Source organism: Candoia aspera, chromosome 5 (genome assembly GCF_035149785.1).
Source record: "Candoia aspera isolate rCanAsp1 chromosome 5, rCanAsp1.hap2, whole genome shotgun sequence".
In the NCBI taxonomy this organism is placed as follows: Eukaryota; Metazoa; Chordata; class Lepidosauria; order Squamata; family Boidae; genus Candoia; species Candoia aspera.
This window is the reverse complement of record NC_086157.1, coordinates 26,834,350-26,855,629: the sequence shown is the minus strand read 5'-3', so window position 1 is coordinate 26,855,629 and position 21,280 is coordinate 26,834,350. Positions and strand designations below refer to the sequence as shown.

At 37.2% G+C, this 21,280-nt stretch overlaps 2 protein-coding genes across 3 annotated transcripts in view; one reads left to right on the top strand and one right to left on the bottom strand.

Moving 5' to 3' along the window:
- UBAC2 (UBA domain containing 2) overlaps positions 1-21,280 on the top strand; it is a 108,275-nt gene that overhangs the window by 32,670 nt on the left and 54,325 nt on the right. The window lies entirely within an intron of this gene.
- GPR183 (G protein-coupled receptor 183) lies at positions 10,819-16,747 on the bottom strand. Its single transcript, XM_063304807.1, has 2 exons — positions 16,540-16,747; positions 10,819-12,029 (listed from the first exon to the last, which is right to left on the bottom strand). Exon 2 carries the CDS (start codon positions 11,997-11,999, stop codon positions 10,920-10,922), a length of 1,080 nt encoding a protein of 359 aa, XP_063160877.1. The 5' UTR covers positions 12,000-12,029; positions 16,540-16,747; the 3' UTR covers positions 10,819-10,919.

Here is a 21,280-nt window from a genome sequence, read left to right as displayed (position 1 = left end):
TCCAGTCTCCTGTGATGAAAATAACGTCTCTTTTAGGTGCGTTGTCCAGTAGGTGCTGCAGATCCTCATAGAACTGATCTGCTTCAGCTTCTTCAGCATCTGTGGTTGGGTGTATATTTGGATCACTGTGATGTTAGATAGCTTGCCCTGAATTTGAATTGAGATCATTCTGTCATTTTTTGGATTGTATCCAAGCACTGCTTTAGCCACTTTACTATTAATTATGAAGGCTACTCCATTTCTTCTGTGGTCCTCTTGTCCACAGTAGTAGATCTGGTGGTCATTTGATGTGAAGTGGCCCATTCCAGTCCATTTCAGTTCACTGATGCCCAAAATGTCTAACTTTAATCTTGACATCTCACCAATAACCACATCCAATTTGCCCTGGCTCATAGGTCTTACATTCCAGGTTCCAATGGTGTGTTGATCCTTAGAACATCGGATTTGCCGTTCACCACCAGCACCATCAACCGCTAGCCATCCTTTCAGCTTTGAGCTAGGTGCGTCATCACGTCTGGGGCTAGTTGAACTCATCCTCTGTTCCTCCCCAGTAGCATTTTGACCATCTTCCGACCTGGAGGTCTCATCTTCCAATGGTATACTGACATATCTCTGGTTGTACTGATCCATTTAGTTTTCACGGCAAGAATACTGGGGTGGGTTGCCATTACCTTCCCCAGGCATCGCATTTAGTCTGACCTCTCTGTCATGACCTTTCCGTCTTGGGTGGCCCTTCACGGTTTAGCTCATGGCATCATTGAGGTGCTCAAGCTCCAGCACCACGACAAGGTAATGATCCTTTGCTGAAGAACTCTTGGTTTTAGTAGGACAGTATTCCAGTCCATCCCTTTTTTTACAGTTTTGTTTTTAGGGGGTAAGAAAGTTTGTAACGGTTAATATTTACAGATGGACTTTTTAAATGCATTTTCCCATAATTTACTTGTTTGGTAATATAAATTGCTAAACTTCTTAAAAATTCAAAATTTTTTGATATCTGTCTTTGCTATCCAGAAATATTTGTGATTCTTCTTGCTGTTTCTGTAGCGGTTCAGGTTTTACAGGGATGGTTTGCTGGCCCGTCGCCTAACCCTCCTCCTTCCTCATCCAGGCTTGGGACCAGCAATGGTGGATAAAATAACATGGCGAATAACAAAATAAATAACAAATAATAACATAAAATAATAATAAAATAATAATAATAAAATAAAATAAAATAACATGGCGAAGAACACTGATACAAGACCTGAAGGCCTTGAATATCACATGGAAGGATGCCAAAGCACTCGCCCAAGACCAAAAGAGTTGGAGAACCCTTACTGCCTGGTATGCCATGTAGCATTATCTGGGACAAGAGAGAGAGGTCTGTCTTTGTTACATTAATTTTCTCAAGGCTATGTTTTAAAAAATAGTAATTTAGTTGATGCAAGTTTTTTTTTTTTTAATTGTAACTCCTGCTGTCATGAGTACTGATGGTGAGCAGGAGGGGGCCCCTATCCAGGGGGGAAAACGCATGCGTAGTTTAGAGAATTTGAGCTATCATTCAAAGAAACCCAGAACAGACCTGCCTTGACTTTTAGAGTTTATCTGTCTGGGTTTTCCCACGCTTCTACAATTTGGTAGGATTTTATGTCTACAATAGCAGTAATAAAACACTTGAGACTTGCTCCTCGTCTCGGTGTGGTCTTTGCTTAGTCAGGACACCTGCAGCTTTCAGAAATTCCATCCAGAAGCCCCTATTGCCAATATTTGATTGCAGAAAAGCTCCAGTGCTAGGGTCTTTGCTTACTGTTCATGTCTATGCCACTAGAAAATCAACTGAGAGCAGATTTATTTCGTAAGCAATTCCTATGTAGTAATGTTTAAATTTGTATCTGGTATTCAGAAGTTTGCTACATACATACATACCACTATTGCCCTCTACTGTTCAATATCTACTATTGACTTTGCTAACATCAGTTTAGCACTGATATATAAAGACTTCCTTGTATATCAGTCTAATTTTTGATCTATCAGATATTACTTACTTATTTGTGCTTTTCTGTCTGCCCAAGACTGTTAAAACTGGTGATAAAAATTTGAAAAAATTTTCTCTTGTGTTTCTGCACTTTTTTAGTTTTTTTCTTTCTTTGTAGTTTTTTGTTTTTCTGTAGTTTTTATTCTTCTCTTGAAACTTAATAAAATTTACTATTAAAAAAAGATAAATTCGTCAAATTCTGTTATTGTGCCAAGCAGATATGTAGTAGTTTCACTACACTGGAAGCTTTCACTTCCAATCAGTATTTGTACAAAAAGGTGCCTAACCCTGTTAGAACTGACAAGTGATAAAATTGAATAAAAGAATGTAGTGTACCAATTGCTTTATAACGAACAAATTCACTTCCTTTTCTTGTTTGCTGCAGATTAACATCTCCTTATAAATGACACTTGGGACAAGATCTTTCTGCAGTTCTCAGGATTTGAAACTCAAACCACATCCTGTCACTGTAGTTACCACAATACCTATTAGGGCAGAATAAATGTGTGTTTAGAGGAATCTTCTCCAATCTGTGCCATCTAGTTTTCTGTAGGTTTTGAGGGCTCCTATTTGGGAAGGGTGATTTAGCAGAGAATGTACATCACCTATTCAATTAAAGCAGTAATTTGTATCTGTATGAGGAGAAAATATGTGGAATTCTTGTCACACACACACAAACACACAAGAAAATGTGGCATTGTTGAAGTCTTTGATTTTCTCCAATCTCGGCAATCATCTTTTGTATCCTGGACTCCTTAGTGCTGTTCACATGACATGCTTAACTAGGTCATGGAGCTGGTAGGCTAGTATGTCATATGAATAGGAAAAACAGGCTGATTAACTCAGAACAGAGAATCCAGAGAAAGCTAGTTTTAATCCCAGTAGACCTGGGGGACTAATTAACTTTAAATGTGGAGTTCAAAGAACTTACTTGAAGACTAACTGCCCTTCCTGTGATTGGGACAAATTCCTAGAGAAGCTGCAAAAATGTGGCCTCTTTAGGACTTCCATTTATGTCACAATTTGAATTCTTCTCACCCAAGTCTCACAAAATGAAAAACAATTGGTTAGGTTGAGTGAGGTTCCACCAGCCCAGTTAAATCACAACAATATTTTATTTTTTTTTCAATTCAGAAAACAAAAACCCTCTTAAAAGGGAAATATCAGTTTCATTTGCAGAGGCTGAGAGACCTGAGAAAATGGCTGTCAGGATGACTGAAATGTGCTCCTGACTTATGTGCTGCCAATGCATGAGGTGAGTTAATTCACTGGACAAGGATGACTCAGAACCGCTCTGTTTTGTAAATGCGGTCAGTGGATTCTTTTTCAGCATTTTGGGTGGAGGTAGTGAGGTGCTCCTTTTATTTTACTGTTTCCTTGAAGTTCTTTGTAAAATTATTTCTGCAGACTGTAGGTGTTCTTCAAACAGTTCGGATGAATTAAATGGGTATATGGTAGTCCGGGTTCGAAGAAGACAAATTGTTGTGCAGTTCTTCTGTGGACATGAAGTTGGCTCTGCAGTCCCCGTCTGGAAGCACAGAGTCTAGCACAATGGGGGCACTGGAAGTCCATTGTTGCACTAACTCTGGGTGTTACTCTGTGACTTCGCTCACAGTTTTCTATCAGTTTTTGGTGGCGCCTGCCTTCAAAGCCAGTGAGGTCTTCATAGCACAAGGCTCGCCAATGGGTTCTGTTAGCAGCCACAGCTTCTAGTTCCCTTGGCTGGATGTCACAGTGGTGTAGGGTTTCTTTCACACTGTGTTGTAGCACTTGTGTGGTCAACCTTGAGGTCTTTTCCCAGACTCCAGTACACTATAGAGCAACTGGTGAGGCATACAACATTCTGATGACGTGTCCCACCCACCACATCTGGGCTCTGATAATCAGGGACTCAATGCTGGTAGACTGCACGATCCAAGACCTCCAGGTTGGAGACATGGTCTTGCCAATGAATGCCGAGGATGGAGTGGAGAGTGCGCATGTGAAATTTCTCCAGTTGTTTGATGTGCCAGCGTCCAGGACTCACATCCATATAGGAGAGAAGGGATAACCACAGCTCTGTAGACTTTCAGCTTTGTGAAGATATGGATGTTGTGTTGATTGAGCACTCTGGTACGCAGCTGCCCCAGTGCCTGGCTGGCCTTGCTGAACCTGGAGTCAATTTCTTTGTCCAGAGACCCATTGCTTGAGACAATGCTTCCTAAGTGTTTGAAGCTGTTTGCATTTGTCAGCTGGGTGTCGTCAACAGTGATTTTTTGGTTCTTCAGGGTTGGTATTTGGCACAGGCTGGTAAAGTACTTCAGTCTTGTTCAGTCTGACAGGCTGAAGAGCACAGCAGCATCTGAGAATTTGTTCAGCATCAACTGTAGATCACTGCGTTTATGCACCAGGAGCGCACAGTCATCAGCAAAGAGGGTTTCTTGAACGACTGTATGGAAGCACTTCATCCATGCATTCCAGCAGCAAAGGTCAAAGAGAGAGCTGTCCAATCAGTACCTGATATATACTCCCTCCTTCAGACCCTGGACAGTACTTAACAACATGCAAGCAAAGAACAGGTTGAACAGGACTGAGGCTAGCACACAACCCTATTTTACTCCATTGGAAATGGCAAATGCAGCTGAAGTATCACTGTTATAAAGAACCTGTCCTATCATTCCATCATGGAGTAGCTGAAACAACTTCCCAGATTTCCTCAGGCATCCATAACGTCTCAGGATCATCCAGAGAGCCTCCCTGTTTAGTGTCAAATGCCTTTGTCAGGTCAATGAAGACAAAGAGCTTGTTCTGCTTGATGCGCTTTTCTTGGACTTGCCTCACGGCAAATATCATGTCTGCTGTACTCCGTTCTGGCTGGAAGCCACACTGCACCTCTGGGAGGTTCCTTTCCAAAACAGTGACAAGTCTGTTCAGGAGAATGCAGGCAAAGATCTTGCCTGCGATGGACAGCAGTGAGATACCTCTGTAGTTCCCACAGTCTGATTTGCTTCCCTTATTTTTACAGAGAGTCACAATCAGGGCATTCCACAATCAGTGGAATTCGTCGGACATCATCTCCTCTGTGGACCAAATGTCTTCCAGGATGTCTTGGAATGCCTGAAAGGCATTTGGGTCTAGTGCTTTGTAGATCTCAGCAGGAATGTCATCTTACACTTTCTTGATCTCATCAGTAGAGGGTGCAGGACTAGGGCATCCAAGACTGGCAGCTGAGGAATCTGCTGTAAGACATTAGGATCAATTGTGGATGGCCTATTGAGTAGGTTGGAAAAGTGTCCAGCCCAGTGGTCCTTCCTGGTCTTTGATCAGACTCAAACCACCAGATGACAGCAAGGGGGAGCATCCTGGTTTCAAAGGACCATAAACTGACCTTATGGCGCTGAAGAACTCTCTGGTGGCATGCATGTCTGTGTAGCGTTCCACCTGCCCAGCCTTTCTCTGCCACCACTTGTCCTGCATTTCTCACAGTTCCATCTGTACTTTGGACTGCACGTGCTTAAACTTGTCTTTCTGTCAGACAGATAAGGCTTAAGTGGATATCATTTAGAAATAACATAGGTAACAATTTTTCACTTTTTCAAAGACCGTGTTCAACCCAGAACAAACAGCTTAAAACTTTGTTAAGTCATAGAGCTAGTTATGTAGATATTTGGTAGTTTTGCACAATTTTGTTGATTACTGTGCATCACTTATCATTCGTTATTTATGCCATACTGTGTATGATACAGTTAAATCAGGTACATGTTTTTAAAAGGTAACTTTAATTAATTGGCCAACATTATTTTTAGGGGAAAAAACTGCAGGGTGGAAAAGAACTTATTAAAAGAGGATTTTTTTTCTTACAAGAAAAGAGAAGAGGAAATGATTCTTGGAAAATTACCCCTACTACATCTAAAGCAAAATTAACATTTTCCATAAAAACATTCTTCTTACGTACTTAAGATGAGCAACTTTTCTGCTGTAGTGTTGGCCGTCCAATACCATAAGGGGCCTGATGGATAACTTGATGTTATCACTGGAGGAGATAGAACAGTGTTTCTCAACCTTGGCAACTTTAAGATGTGTGGACTTCAACTCCCAGAATTCCCATGCTGGCTGGGGAATTCTGGGAGTTGAAGTCCACACATCTTAAAGTTGCCAAGGTTGAGAAACATTGAGATAGAGAATATAATTTTCATCTTGTGCGGGGGGGGGGGAGAAGTGGGAGGGAATTGTGTGCTTTCTTTTTTACATGCAAAGTGTGTATTAAACTTCACAGGTTTAATGTGCCTATTTTATGTTCCCTTATCCCGTATTAGGAAAAACATTGAAATTTTGTAATTTGCTATCAAATTAAGACAGACAATTGGTGGTGGGGCCACAGAGGAACTGGGAGCAGTTCATGGGCTGCAGAGTGTCATATGCAAATACATTCAACTACTAATCAGCTGGTATTAATGACTGTATGGTATACTTAGTAATTAGTACTACTGTACTGATTATTAACTTGTCTGTAGATCTGGTTCACTGATCACAGTTGAGCATATTGCTGATATTTTCTGAAGGGTGTTTTTTTTTTCCAGGCCATCTCCTTCTGACAGGCTTTGTCACCAGACTTCCTTCCTTTTTCACACATGATGAAACTATAAGGACAGTCATAAGATCCTGCTTTCCGATACCAGCATTTTGCATACAACTGGTGCATTGTGATAGCAACATTTAAATATTCTAATGATTTGCTAGCAGTAGCAAAAAAATGAATGGTAGGCAAGTGGCTAAAGCCTAAGCCACTACATTTTATTTGCATTTATAGGTAAAGTTAAAGATAGTTACCTATCTTAATGATAATACAGGTAATACGTGCCAGGTAATAATAGAAATACCTGAAAAGAAATCTTGTAATGATTCGTTAAATGTGTATCCTTCAGCTAGTTTTTATGCTGCTTATCTGAACTCTGTGCCAATGGACATTTCTCCAGTTTTGACAAGAAAATACCAAATAAAATTTGTTTTTCGAGGTAGTTTTTAAAAAGGAACAAGAGTAAGATGCTGATTTCTTGTCCATACAGTATAGTTGAGGCAAGCTCAGCATTGGCCTTAGGAAGTTACATCTCATTGTTACTAAACCTAATGTGACTTAGCTTTTAGGTCTCTTTCTGTTGTCTTTTTTTTTTTTTTAAGAAAGAATATGTTATGCTAATTGTTGTTTACTGCTTTTATGCATCTGTATTAGCATCTTGCTTGAGTTGGTGAAATGCTTCATTCAGATTGGCCAAATAGGTAAATATGTTTATGCCCAAAAGATACACAGGTGCAAGCTGATGAAAACTGAGAAAAAGAGAAACTTATCAAGATGATTAGGAAAGCTCACATCTCTTAGGAGTAAATTTGTGGATGAAACCGAGGACTTGGTGGAGATAACTGTGGTTAGTTCAGTTATAGTATTGATCCAATAAGAGTGAACCCAGAAAACAGAAAACACAGTCAGGTATTTGATAATCCCTCGGTTTTTCCCCACAACCTTTTCATTGACACCCAGGAAAATTATGGGAATGAAGATAATTTTTTAAAAACTATTAGATTTTTGTAGTACTTAATTTGCCAGATACTTTTTATCTATGGGTCTAATAAGAGATATCATTACAGTTTTTTTCAGTTTTTGATGCGAAAATTTCAACCTATAAGTGTGGTTTAAACATCCATAAAAGACTAAACATTGCATTAACTTTAAGTGACACTTTCTTCAACATAGTATTGGCCTTTTCTAATTAAGAATAGATGTTTAGACACCTGCCTCCCATTAAATAGGAGGAAGCTGCAAGGAGGACTGATAACTCCAATGATTTCTTTTCTTTTGTTTCCTGCCACACATGCAAAGACAGCTGTCCTATTTTTGCTCTAGAGCAACCAGTTTTAGATACTAGTCCACAGCTATTTATAATATCAGAATAAACACTCCCTTCATGAAACATATCAGCAAACTTTTATTGTGCCATCAAACATTGTGTTCTAATTATTGCTTTTTCCTCTGAGCAGCTTTACAGGAAAGTTAATGTGTTGTTAAACCAAGTACTACTAAACATAGTAACTTGTATTTATGAACAAATCTTAAGTATAGTATTAATTATAATAAAGCCACTGCTACTTCAGCAATTGTCTTTCTATGTTTTCCCCTCTTATTGAAATTTTCAATTCATGCATAAACTTGAACTTTGCACCCTAACTGCTCAGGAACCAATCTATTCTTTTATGAAATACTTGAGAACTTTTTTTTAATTAGCTTGCTTTTTATATCTGATCTCTCTTGGTTCCAGCAAAAACAAAGCGGTCTGTACATATGATTAGGTTTACAAGAACAAGGCCATCCAAGAAAGAATACCCTTAATTCTGAAGGAGGAGAGCACCTATATAGAAACGTAGACGATACAAACAGTTCTATTATTAAGATAAAAAGGAACAAACTGGTGCAAAACAAGCCAGTATTAAAACAAAACAAGTAAGATTGCAGCAAAGAATTCTTGAAAGCAGATATTGCAGAAGATATACAGTCACCCATACTACTTCTCCATTTTGTTTGTTACATAATTATAGAAACTAACCAATTACCGTTTTTTTGTTGGATAGATCACTGACCAGCTTTCCACTAAATAGAAAAAAACCTTCTTTTCTACAATGCTATCTCAGTCTGGTTTCCTTTGATTGCTTACCATCTGTCTAGCTGTTGTAGTCTTATACTCAGCTCTGTGTCAGCATGAAGCATATTTATAGATTTGAATACAGCATATGTGTAAAATATATTTTTGATCAGCTCCATTGTTGATAAATAGGACCCCCATATTGGGGCTGAGGAACTCAGTATATGGAAGGAAAGAGAAATTAAGAGCTTTAACCTTTTCCTGCTATCTAGTAGTTGTCCAGACTTTGTAGCCCAAGGATAGTAGCCCTATGTTAGGTAGTTAGACAGTGTTCTCATCTTCTTAAATTGGCATCATATTGCCAACTGTCTGACTATTAATATAGCATAAGTGATTTTTGTTTATCTTTTCTTTTTTTGGTGGGCCCAACAGAAATACATTTGAAAGGAATTCTTCCCAGGCACCATGTTGGCAGGATGCTTATGGCAGGGGAGGGGAATGGTGGCCACCATGTTTGACTGGCCTTGTTTGAACATGCTAGGAATATTAATTATTTATTAATATACTTAGGACAATAATTCTTGTCCTAAAGAAATAGGTTGCAAGTCTAGTCTAGCCAGAAATCTGCATTAAGGTTAATTTCTTATTTCTGTGAGTCAACACTGACTCAAAGGCACATTCACACCATGCTATATAAGTCTTCTGCATTTTATATCTTTGTAGTCTTTTATATATATCCTCGGGTTGTATATGAAAAAGCAACTTCTCCTTAGAATCTTTTCTGATCTGTAATATCACTTGAAACTTCCTCCAGTATTTTTAATAGATTCTTAAAAGCTCACTTGCAGCAGAATAGTAGCAGTTTGTGATCTTCTGAAAGCATTTTATCTGTATACCCCGTCCTTGTTTAGTGACCATGTTCCATTCCAACGACCAGGTCATTAAGAGAAATGGTCACTAAGTGAACATGCGACAGAGATGCTGCAAAGATCACTGATTGCTGCCATCTCATTCAGATAAAGTTCTCTCATACAGCTACAGTATGTCAGTGTTACTCTCACTCCGGCATGTGTTATCAGGCGTGTGAAATTTGGTTGTAAATGCATGCATTGGTTGGAAAATGAATAGTTTACTACCATTGTATTTGTGAATGGTTGCTGAGGTAGTCACTAAACAAGAAGTGGGTGTATTTGCTTCTTCCAATAGAAAATGTTGATACTTAAAGTTGAAATGTTCTACTCTTTTTAAAATAACGTTTGATTTTGTTTATCTCTTATGAGATTAGCCTGATCCCCCCAGCTAAATGCTAAACCTTCTAGCCATGCACCTCTTCACTCTAAGACTAGAAAGTGGTACTACTGAAATTATTTCACCCATTTTCTTTTACCTTTTAATAGACAGAAAGGTGGCAGAGGTTGTAAAATCCTTATTCCCATGCCAGGGTTTGGAAAAGGACACCAAGTGAAGCACTCCAGGAAGATAGGTGGTAGCGACAGGAAATAAAAGACACTGTCTCAAGGCAGGAAATAGTGTCTAGTTGTGAAAACTCAGGGGACTTCTGGGAGAGGAGGTTTAAGGCCTTCAGCCTTCTATCCTAGAGGTTCAGCTATTTTTTTACATGATCTATAAGCTATGTAGGTGTTATATCTTAACATTATCATGGAATAATCAAACCAAGTATAGGATCCAGTGTTCAATAAGTTATTTAAAGGCATGGGGATTGTTTTCTAACAATATAGTAAATTACCTAAATCTATCTACACATTACCTCTGAGAAACAAAACTTTTTATAATGAAATGATTTTATGTAGGTCATTATATAGGAAAGGGAAATATTAAATATTCCCTTTTGTATATCTGTCACTTGTTACTTTGCCAGTCCAAAGTGTACTGTCTGGAGCCCAGTCATTTAAATCCATTAAGTTGGTTGCTTTTTTCCTGAGAACTAGCTTTCTGCCTTGGGTACTAGGATCCCAAAATGGAAATACACAGTACGTATTGCTTTGTGGGCTGGGGGGCGGCGGGGAGGAACATGACATGAGAACAAGATATAAAGGAAATAATATTTGGGATATTATCATATCATTATTTTGTTTGTTTCAGTAGTAATGATGTGTTGCATGATCCACCCTCTGCTTCACTCCTGAAAAATCAAAATATTAGATTCTTTTAAAATGTACAATTGCATTTTTCTTTCTTCTTTATCTGCCTTTGTTGCTATTATGACTGTTGCTATTTCCATCATTTCTGAAATCAAGATTCTGGAGGCATGTTGAAACTGTAAGGGCTTGCATTCATCTTTTTCCATTTAAGGATGCTGAAAGGGGAGCTAGTTGTGTGTCTCCAACATCACGGGAGCTTTCATCAGGAACAGATCTGGCAGCACTTGATTCTGAAATGCTTCCTTGACGTCTCAGTATTTTCATTATTGTTCTTTTGTATCCTCTGCAAGCAAAGAAATAGATGAAAGGATCCATGCAGCAATTTAAATTCATCAGGAACACAGTATAGTGGAGAGTCTTCTGAAAGGTCTTTTGATGACTGCATGCAATATTTCCTTGTACAAGCTTCTTAATCATGTATACAATAATGGCAAGATGATATGGAGTAAGACAGATTACAAACACCACAATGATAAAGATAATTATATTAATCGCCTTTTTGTTTGTTCCTGATTTTTCTGCTAGTGGGTTTTCTTTTGCAGTTTGGCAGAGTTTGTAACTGATTTTTGAATAACAGATTATTATAATCCCAAGGGGAACTACATATCCAAGTAAACACGCACCAAGAAGTATCAGGGGGAGTTCTTCAATTTGTTCAAAGTTTGGATATTCCATGCACGTGATCTTTTCCCCTTCTTTGTGTGACATGGGTAGTGTAAGCAATGGGAGAGTTTGGGCAAGTACAAGAAACCACACAAAGCAAAAAATGTACGTGGCGCTTTTAACTGTTCTGATCCTGGTGTTTAAAGGATGAACCACAGCTACAAATCTATCAATACTCAAGCAGGTCATAAAATTCACAGCTGCATAAATGTTGATATAAAAAAAAAGGGCTGTGATTCTACAGAGTTCCTCTCCAAACGGCCAGTCAAAACCCAGTGCATAGTATGCTATTCTGGTAGGTAAAGCTGCTGTGAAAAGAATGTCTGACACAACAAGATTTGTTGAGTAAATAGTAGTAGAATTGATCTTTTTCCTGTTTTTAACAATCACAGCAAGAGCAAGTCCATTTCCAAGTACTCCAATTATGAAAATAACGCTGTAGAAAATAGGCAATAAGATACGTGCTGAATCTTGATGTTCATATAGATCACAGGTTTCATTTTGAGTTTGATTTGTTACAGGAGATGGGGAGACTAAGAATGTTTCCATGGTTAATATGACTCTGGAAGTTCAGCAGGCCTAGAAAAAGTGGCAGAAGAAACAGAAAAACGTTAGGATGAATTCAGACGTTCTTTTTTTTTTTTAACAGAAGCATTTTAGAAGAAAGACCAGAAATTAGATGCTATGAAAATGTCCCTTGATTTCAAAACAGAACAACTCCAGCTGGTTAATATATGAATAATTTTTTGATTTAACATTTCTAGGTAATCGAATTTTTAAAATAAGAGGATAGTAATAGTTGAGAAGTTGAGAATAACTGGCTGAAGCCAAGCCTTTAGTTTCTTAAGCATTAATAAATGTGCTCTATTGGGTTCAGCTTAGTAGGTAAAGATATAAAGTTATGAATGAAAAAATAGGCTTTCTGGAAGTGAGACCTGTACCACAGAATGGTTCCCCCTCCCTCCCCCCAAAAGTCATCTAGAATCATTTTGGAGATGGGTGGTATCTAAATTGAGTTAAATAAGGAGATAAGCAATAGGGGGAGAATGTTCAGTGATTAAAACATTAGAGAAATAGTAAAAACAATATTAAATATTGAAATCCTATTTTGTGCTGCCACATAAATTATGTGGCATTTGGATTTTTTATTTTAGATACTGTTAACTTTTCTCCATTGGTAGGATTTCAGTATTAGAAATATCTTACATGCTTAAGAAGTTGATTGTGTGTTTCCAAATTAAAGGCTTCTGCTCATTGTATTTTTCAAAAAATACCTTTGTTCTTTCTGTTGTAAAAAGTAATTAAGGTGGCCTACAATTTTAAAGCATAACAATAACTAATATAACAGTAAATTTTAAATGAAAACCATCAGAAATAATATAGTGAACTATTAATAAGCAATGATACAGATATGGTATTAAAATTGGTTGAACAATAAGGACTATTACCAAAAAGATAATATTGTTGCCAAGCTGTCTCCATCTCCATTTTATACCAGACTTTGGAACTTAATCAGTCATGTTACAGTCAGGCAGGCAACATTTTGGGGCCAGTAGGGGCATTTTGGGGTCATATTGTGTGCATTCTCACAAGTAGCTAACGTAAAAGTTGGTACATTCATGGTAAGTCTGCCATGGTAGATAAACGCTACTTTAGCAGAAGGCGGACTGCTGCAGCTGCACCCTGTCACTCCCTCTAGTTCTCTGGATGCTTCCTCTCGTCCCCTCCCTTGTTTTTCTCTGGGAGAAGAGCAGTTGAAGGCCCTAGCAGACAAAGCACTGGCCTGTAGCCATCCACCATTTTTATTTTCTAAACCTGCCTCTGTGCCTCCTATAGGCAATCTTGGAAGTAGAGATGGTGCTGAGGTTTTGGTTTGCTTCGATGCCACCTTACTTACTGTACCCTCACCATCCTTATCATCATCTAAAACTAAAAGTATCCTTAAAAATTAATTTATTTTGGATTAGTAGACTGATGAGCATCAAGGGAGATGGTTATAATGACAGAAACGAGTTTTATGTCTTAACTTCCAGGCTTTCCTGAAGCTTTGTATTTTGTTCTATCTACAGTAGTGTACTGTACAATTAGCAAACCAAATTGTCTAACAGTATTACATCATTCTTACAGCATTATTGAAGTAAGCAGGATATTAGTCCACTTTATGGCAAGATTACTTTTGAACTTAACTGTCATGGATAAGGGCTGTTGAAATGCATGGGTTTGCAGGACTCGTATTTTATTATAACATATTAAAATTAGTTTAGAAAAAAGAGATGAGAAATAAGGACAACAAATGCAGGGAAGGAAGAAAGAGGCTTTATTGCCATAGCTTTTCTAATTTTGGGCATTAGGGAACCCTTAATGTAAAGCAGATTTCAAGTATGCTGCTTTCTCCAAACTTTAATATGCAGTTAATTCTAATATGTGGGATTTTAGTAGTTGTAATATTAGAAGGGAAATGTTGAATCCATTTGCAAATTTGTTGCACTTTGCGGAACAGCACTACCTTCTGGATAGGCTTATCATGCATAAAGATAGAAACAGTGGTTGTGTTTCCTTGGTCTGATGTAATAAGACCAAACCTCATGACCAAAATTCTTTTAAGTTTAAATGTAAGGAAATTAGGAGGCCAGTGTAACACCAGGTTTGGACCTCCTCCCCAACCGTTGATGAACAGTGTAGATTTATTGCTGAAAATGAAAAGCTAAAACAGAAGACACACAGAACTTTAAAAATTAAAGATGCATCTAGTAGGAAGTGCAGTAAAACCTTACTTAGGAGAGTAACCCTGTCAGCTCAGTCTGTTAGCTAGTGTGGAACTGCCCACCCAAAAACTACAAAGGCAAACAGACGCCAGAGTGGCAGGGAGCTTCTCCACCTTCATATCCTTAGCTATCTTTTGCCTGCTGCTCTGCTTAAGGGCCTCATTTTTCAATATAGCTGCATATGCTATGGCCCCCGTAAGCCAGTTACATTTTTGTTAGCATTCAGACATTTTAGAAGTGTTTTATATTTATGGTTTTTAAGAATCCTTGTTTTATTGTATTTTGCCTGAGCTCAAAATGTTAATAAATCAATTTCATTTAAATTTCAGAAGCTGATCATTCCATTTGTTTTTATATGAAAACAGTTTATGAGATATGCAGGCATCTTGTTATAAATCTTTGGCCAGTGTAGCACTTCTATTTTTAATATTAATGGCTATGGGATACACTTCTATAACCCCAAGATGTTAATTAGCCCATTAAACTGATATTTAGCTGTCAAAATACTTGAGTCTTGTTTTCTTTATAGTAGTAAAAAAGTTCCTTAAAAGATAAATTTGCAGTTTTTGTCAGAATAAAATTCCCCGAAGCTATATCATATGCATTGAAAATAAATAGTATAGAAGAGCACTGTTATTTTGGAGATGATAAATATTAACATAAAGGTAAAATATATGTGATATACTGCATTTTTACTGCTTTAATAAAAAAATGGGAAAAGGAAAAAACCATAACAACTAGTAAAAAGAGAAAAGAGAAATATATTTCATACAGAATAAGTCAGTAAGCACATCATTAGACCTTGATCATGCAGAATAATACTGATTAAGCTTTCCATTATACTGTCAGAAAAACAATTAGGCAGAAGTGAATGCATGTTATTGATCCAGGATGGTAATCCTGGAGTTGCACTGTGTTTTCAGCACTGTATTTTCAGTATTTTTTGCTGGAAATTCCATGCTTGGTAAAGCCATAGCTCTTCATGTAGTTATAAATTCAAAATGCTTGGTATGCAATTCAAGAGTACGTTCAAATCTGTAAGACATATTGTAACGACATACTATCAAATATATAGATACTAAACCAAAATGGAGCAAGAGTGGGATGAGCTTATATCGTATGTGATAGTATCCCTTCAACCCACTTTACACTTTTAGCAAATTGAAGTTGACAGCAAACTTTTTTAAAACATTCTCTGAGGTGCCCAATAAACCTGAAAGGTTTTTTTTTTAATTCTTAAGATCATAAGAAATGTTTTATATTTGTTAAAACCCTTATCTATTGTATTTATTCCAACTTCTTATTCCAGAGTTGTTGCTAGTATCTACCTTAACTATATTCATTAACTGTTCATTTTTTAAAAAAAATGTGCTGTTAATATTATGCAAAAGACTTACATACCAATATTGACAATAATTCTGGAGTTTTAGATGCTGCTGATGCATCTGGACCAAACTGAGAAATCAAGATAGACTTTAACTGAATATACTCCAGGGGCAATTTTCAGCAATCTAAATTCCTCTGGCAGTAACTCAGATGAATTTAAGGCTTGATTAGCAATAACCTGATCCAAAGATTGCCTGTTTGTCCATGACTTTCCCCCAAAAAAATTTATCTACCATTTTCAAACTGGAGTTATCCTAGAATAGAAATTTGTTATGTAAATAAGGGTCACTAATATTCCAGCATCTTCCAAAACTACTTGCAGCCTTCAATGCTGAAAATGTAGTAGAACTATTACTAAAAGTGGAATCGTGCCCTTGTAATATATTGCCTTTTTAAGATCTGCCAAGCATTTTTGGTTCAACTAACTGTCCAAAAAGATGTTACAGGGATCCCATTAGTCCAGCATATTATGGTCCAAGACCAATTTAAATGGGACTAGACAACACTCTGTTCAGTGAGGCTTACTTCCGAGCATGACTTTGACTACATACAATATTCTAAAGAAAGCAGGATGACTTTTCAAACTGTCTAATGCCTCTTAAAGATGAAATAAATAAAAATATTTTAATGAAAGAACTGAAGTGTATGACATTTTAAAAACTGAAAGAGAATTCCAAAGCTTGTCTTTTATTCTATAAATTTTTATCTTAGAGCAAAAACAAAACAACTTAATGCAAAATGTCTCTTTGACCTTTTTGCTTTGCATATGATAAAAGTTTTTATAGTTAGATAAAGTTAGTCCTTATATGTTTATTATTCCAATAAAAGCCAATTATAATCCCAGAATAAAAGTCTACTGGTAGTTCATCTGATGTTTGATTAATATTCATACTTTACAATAATTAATCTGTGGAAAAAATAATGTTATCTGTACTTACGTTTCTGTACTTTATTAAGTCCTCTGCTCTGTTCCTTATTGCCATACATTTCATTTGCAACTGTTTCCCCTTTTGCACATTGTTCTTAAGAGTGATTAGGTCACACTACCCTTTATAGAGATGAGGGTATTTCCCCTCCCTACACCTGAAATATCTAGTCATAAAAAGTCTGGTAACACATCCCAGTAGCCGTTGTAGACATACTGTGAGTAGTGCAGAAAAAAGGAGAGAAAAAAAGAACTGTTTCACAAAATAAGGTAAAAGTATGTAATGTTCAGTGTGTGCTGCTACAGCAGTAACATGAGTTTTTCTCTGCTGTAAGAGAGGCAGAGGTTTCCAATTCCCATCTTGCAGTGGTGGTAGCTCTTGAAAACTAAGGGTCAAACTTAGATGTAATTGGGGCATTTATGTGTTTCATTTTAATGCATCCTGTCCATTCACATTTCACATTTCACATTTCATCCAACAGTCAGCTTTTCTTGAGATTCTTCTCACTTCCTGCTCATTGTCTGGGAGAGGGGGTTTGTTAAGTGTCCTTTTTTATGTGCTACTTTTATTTTTTAAGCTAAGCTGTGCATTTCCCATGTTATGTATGAATGGGATTACACATGAGTGATACACATTTCTAGAGTAGCCTACAGTAGTATTGAAAGAGGCTATTAAAATTCTCTTAGTGCAGAGTAGCTAATTGTAGATTTGGGCAAAGATAAGACACACCATTCAGTGCAGGAGAGACCAAATGAAGGAGTGAGAATGAAAACACCTGAAGCACAACCAGGGCAGTGGTCTAGACTGAGAAATTTTTTAAAAAGAGTTTCCAGGGAAGGCCATGGTAAGTCACTTCTGTAGTATTGCCAAGAAAACTGTATGGAAACAGAATTGACGGCATCCATGAAATCACCAGAAGTCATGCTCCATTTGATGCTTTGCTTTATTTTAAGCATATTCTATAACATGCATAGGAGAAGATATATGGATGGCTTTAGCTTTATCATTTAGGAAATAATTTGTTCACTAAGAAAGAAATGTGAGGTTTTGTGGGTTAAGAGTGTTTCTTTTCTCTTGAACCAATAACTCAAGTTTCACTTGTAGCCTTGGACAAAGAATAAAGAAATAAAAAGTACTTGTGTTTTTGTCAAGGCTTATTCAGATCAAATCAAACCTTTATTATGGTCATAGACCAGAATAAGTCTAAGCCAAGGCTTATTAAAAATATTATTCATAAAACCAAATCATATTATGGTTTAGACCAGTGTGTGAACCTAGTCATTATCAAGAATGGTTGAAATTATAAACTGAAAAGTAGTGTATTTTAGAGGAAATTACCTGGGGTATCTCGTAAGATTTTTTCAAAGCTCCTGTAGATTTTGGCATGGGTTTTTTCAGTAAATTCCAGTATAGTCAATCTTAGTTCATTATGCAAATATAATTTAATCTGGGGTTAACGTTTGTTAACCCCAGATTAAATTATAAATTACAGTCTTGACTGAAATGAAGGATCACATGTATGACTTTTACTCTTCTAATTTTTCAGTGAAATATGCTCCTTGGGCGTAGACAACACATTTATTTTCATGAAGCTAGGGAAGTAGCCCTTTTAAACAGAAAACTGAAGCAAAAGATGTAACCTTTTGGGGATCTTTTAGTGAGATCCCATCAATGCTAACAGCTGCACTTCTGTTAGGGAATGAGGATGTTGAGGTAGAAAAATGTTATACATATTGAGAAACAGAAAAAAGAGCTCTTAGAAAACAGTTTCTCATATGATGGATTTACATGTTTCTGGACGTGCAAGGTTGAATATATAATTAAGCATATCATTAGATTTGTGAGAGATAACAGTTTGCTTTGCTAGTGCAAAAGATGGCCAGCTCCACATACTCTGGTAAGTAATGTGGTACCCTTGACACCACAACATCTGACAGAGCCCGTGACATCCTGATACAAATTAACTTTTTTTAAACTTAGGTAACTGAACCTTTTTATGTTCCCATCTCCTGAATGCCTCTGGGCCTGACAAGATCCCTGAGTGTTTTTCAGATGAAAAGAAGAGGACAGAGTAGTTGTAAGCTAGAGCTTTGCTGCTTGCTAACCAGCAGGCACTAAGAGAAAAGGAAAAAAAATCTGACTAATCTGGAAGAATATATAAGTAGTCTTGTTTGCAGGACACATTTAACTGAATCAGAGAATAGTGTGACATATGAACTGTTAAATTTGTCAACAAGTTGGAGGGGTTAGTTTTAGCCCGTAACAACTCTAGGGTTGGTGGGACTAAACTTTTGTCAGCCTTGCGAAGTAGTCCCAACCCAGAAGTATTTGCTCTAACTTTATTGTAAGATTACATTAACAGAATCTTGCAAGTCTGAAAGTACATCTCTTCCCCACTTGCCTTTACAGCCCAAGAAACTAGGGAGAGTCCCTTCTGAGTCGTTTGCCAGGCCCCCATTCTTTCTGTGGACTCAGCTGCCTCTTATCTGACCATTGTCTAGTCTGTGGCTCTTCTCCTGTCCTCCAAGATCATCCTGTCTTCCCACATATCATTACACCAGTGTTTTTTTTTAAAAAAAATAACCAATCCACTGCCACCAAACATCACCAACCACCAGGAAGGATCCGCTGCTGCCTAGGTTTTTGCAGTTACTTCCACCCCAAAAGACATGCTGCTGAATGCCTCCAGGTCTCATGGACAGTGACAGCTTCATTGCTGCCACCGAACAGCTATCAGCCAGCTATTCCCCTGTGGCCCACGATTATTTTTAAGGTATCAATCTGGCCCTTTCCCCTCTACGAGTTGTGCGATAGAGTGATTTCTCAAGATGGTCAGCTACAAAAGATCAGGAAATGTATGGCTTGTGACAAGGAGTGTGACCAATAAGGATAACTGGCTTCCCATTCTTTCTTTTCTTCATTTTTGGCAGCAGCATGCCTCTCAGAAACTGCCCCAGCTTTTACGATGCTGATGTTGGGAAGTATAGATCAACAAGAGACAACAGCCTTTTGTGTTGCTGGAGAATGTATTAATGAGAAAGACCTGAGGAATCTGTTTTTATATTTGCTGCACATTTTGTGTGAAGCGAGAGAGAAAGGGAGGAAAAAAATTGTTTTGATGTTACGGTAGAACAAGAATGCTGTGGCTTTAAGAAAGCTATCAGAATCAACCATCTGCAGAATTTTCCCCTCATTAAGAGAATGGGTTGGGGAAAGCTGCTTTTTTTTTTAATCCTGTTGACCATAATTGACATTTAAAACTTAGGAAGTATCTGAAACTGTCTATTATACAGACAGAAAAAGAAGTTAAACTCATTGTCTAATTCAACATGGAAGAGAGAATGGGGAAAGAAGGGGAGTGGATTAAAGGCTTTCTAGTAGTAACAAATCATGGTTAGTTCACATATCAAACTAAGCCATAATATAGCTTAGTACTCGTAAAGCATGCTAACCAAAGTGCTTGGGTTTAGACAGCGTATTGAACCAAAACCTCGCCATGTTGGCTGAATATGAAAGCTTCAGACTGGAGTCAGATTGGAGCCCAGCAAATGTGCGTGGAGTGGTTGGATTGGGGCACCATGAGATTTGAAGTTTGCTGGGTTTAGTTTTTTTTTAATGTTTTGTTACTGTTGCTGTGAGCCACCCAGGGTTGTTGTACGTAAAATGGGTGGCCATATAAGTATTTTAAATAAATAGATAAAAATAAATACGCAGAACACATTGAGACACAATCTAATAAGTCAAGGTTATTTTAACCTAGTGTGTGGTACAGACTCAGTCACCAATGTTATATGTGCTATAATGTAGTATGTTACATGATATCACATGAATGTGTCTTTAATAAATTTACTGTCCTTCACAGTAATTCATAAATATTTTGGTGACACTTTTTCTTAAAGTTACGGTCTTTCCCCACTCTTAAAATGTATTATGATTTGCATACTTATTCTTGTTTTTTTTTTAATAAACATGGCAAAGGTTGGTTTCTTAATTTAATCTAATTTTGATTTGTTGAATTGTGCATGACCAAGTCTGCATTGTAGCTTTCTGTATCTTTGGTCTGGTTTAGCCATGTTTGGGAGGATACGAGTTTAGTATTCTGTCGACACAATCAGAGTATTTGTAGGAACAAAAATGTATTTGAAGAAAAAAGCTGAAAAGGTTACTTATTTAAAAAAAACACCTGCAGATTATGTTTGAATTCAGATGGATGCTGAGATTATGGATGCAAGTTTCTTCAGCTTGGATTTGAAAGGTTGAATAATTAAAAGAAAATACCATTTGCACTGATTTCCATGGATTTGTTACAGTACTTACCTGTATGTCAAAATAGCAGCTCAATGTAAACTATCATTTGTAAGTTCAAATATATATTGTGATCAAGAAGAATAGATCATGCTGAAAATAGGACTGAGATGTTACTCCTACCAAATGACTGGGGATAAAGTGAAGGAGGAGGGAAGTCATTTTTTAGACCATTGTCAGTGAGGAAAGCAGATCTAATTATGGCCTATTGGATGGTATAAGTGAGAAGCAGGCAAAGGCCCCTGTTTTACTCTATGGGCTTTATAACAGAGTGCACTTTTCAAAAGCTAATTTAAACTAAAAAAAACTTTTGTGATATTTAGAAAGTTGCTGTTAGTGAACCTAGATACCATATTTAATATTTTAAAAAACACTAAGATGCATTTGATTATTCAAATTAGTCAAGAAGAGAGACATAATACTTTCTGTAAGAATTCTGTTGATATCC

Bases quoted from the DNA above. Each gene is read 5' to 3' on its own strand.
- GPR183 (XM_063304807.1), bottom strand. From the start codon at position 11,999: ATGGAAACATTCTTAGTCTCCCCATCTCCTGTAACAAATCAAACTCAA.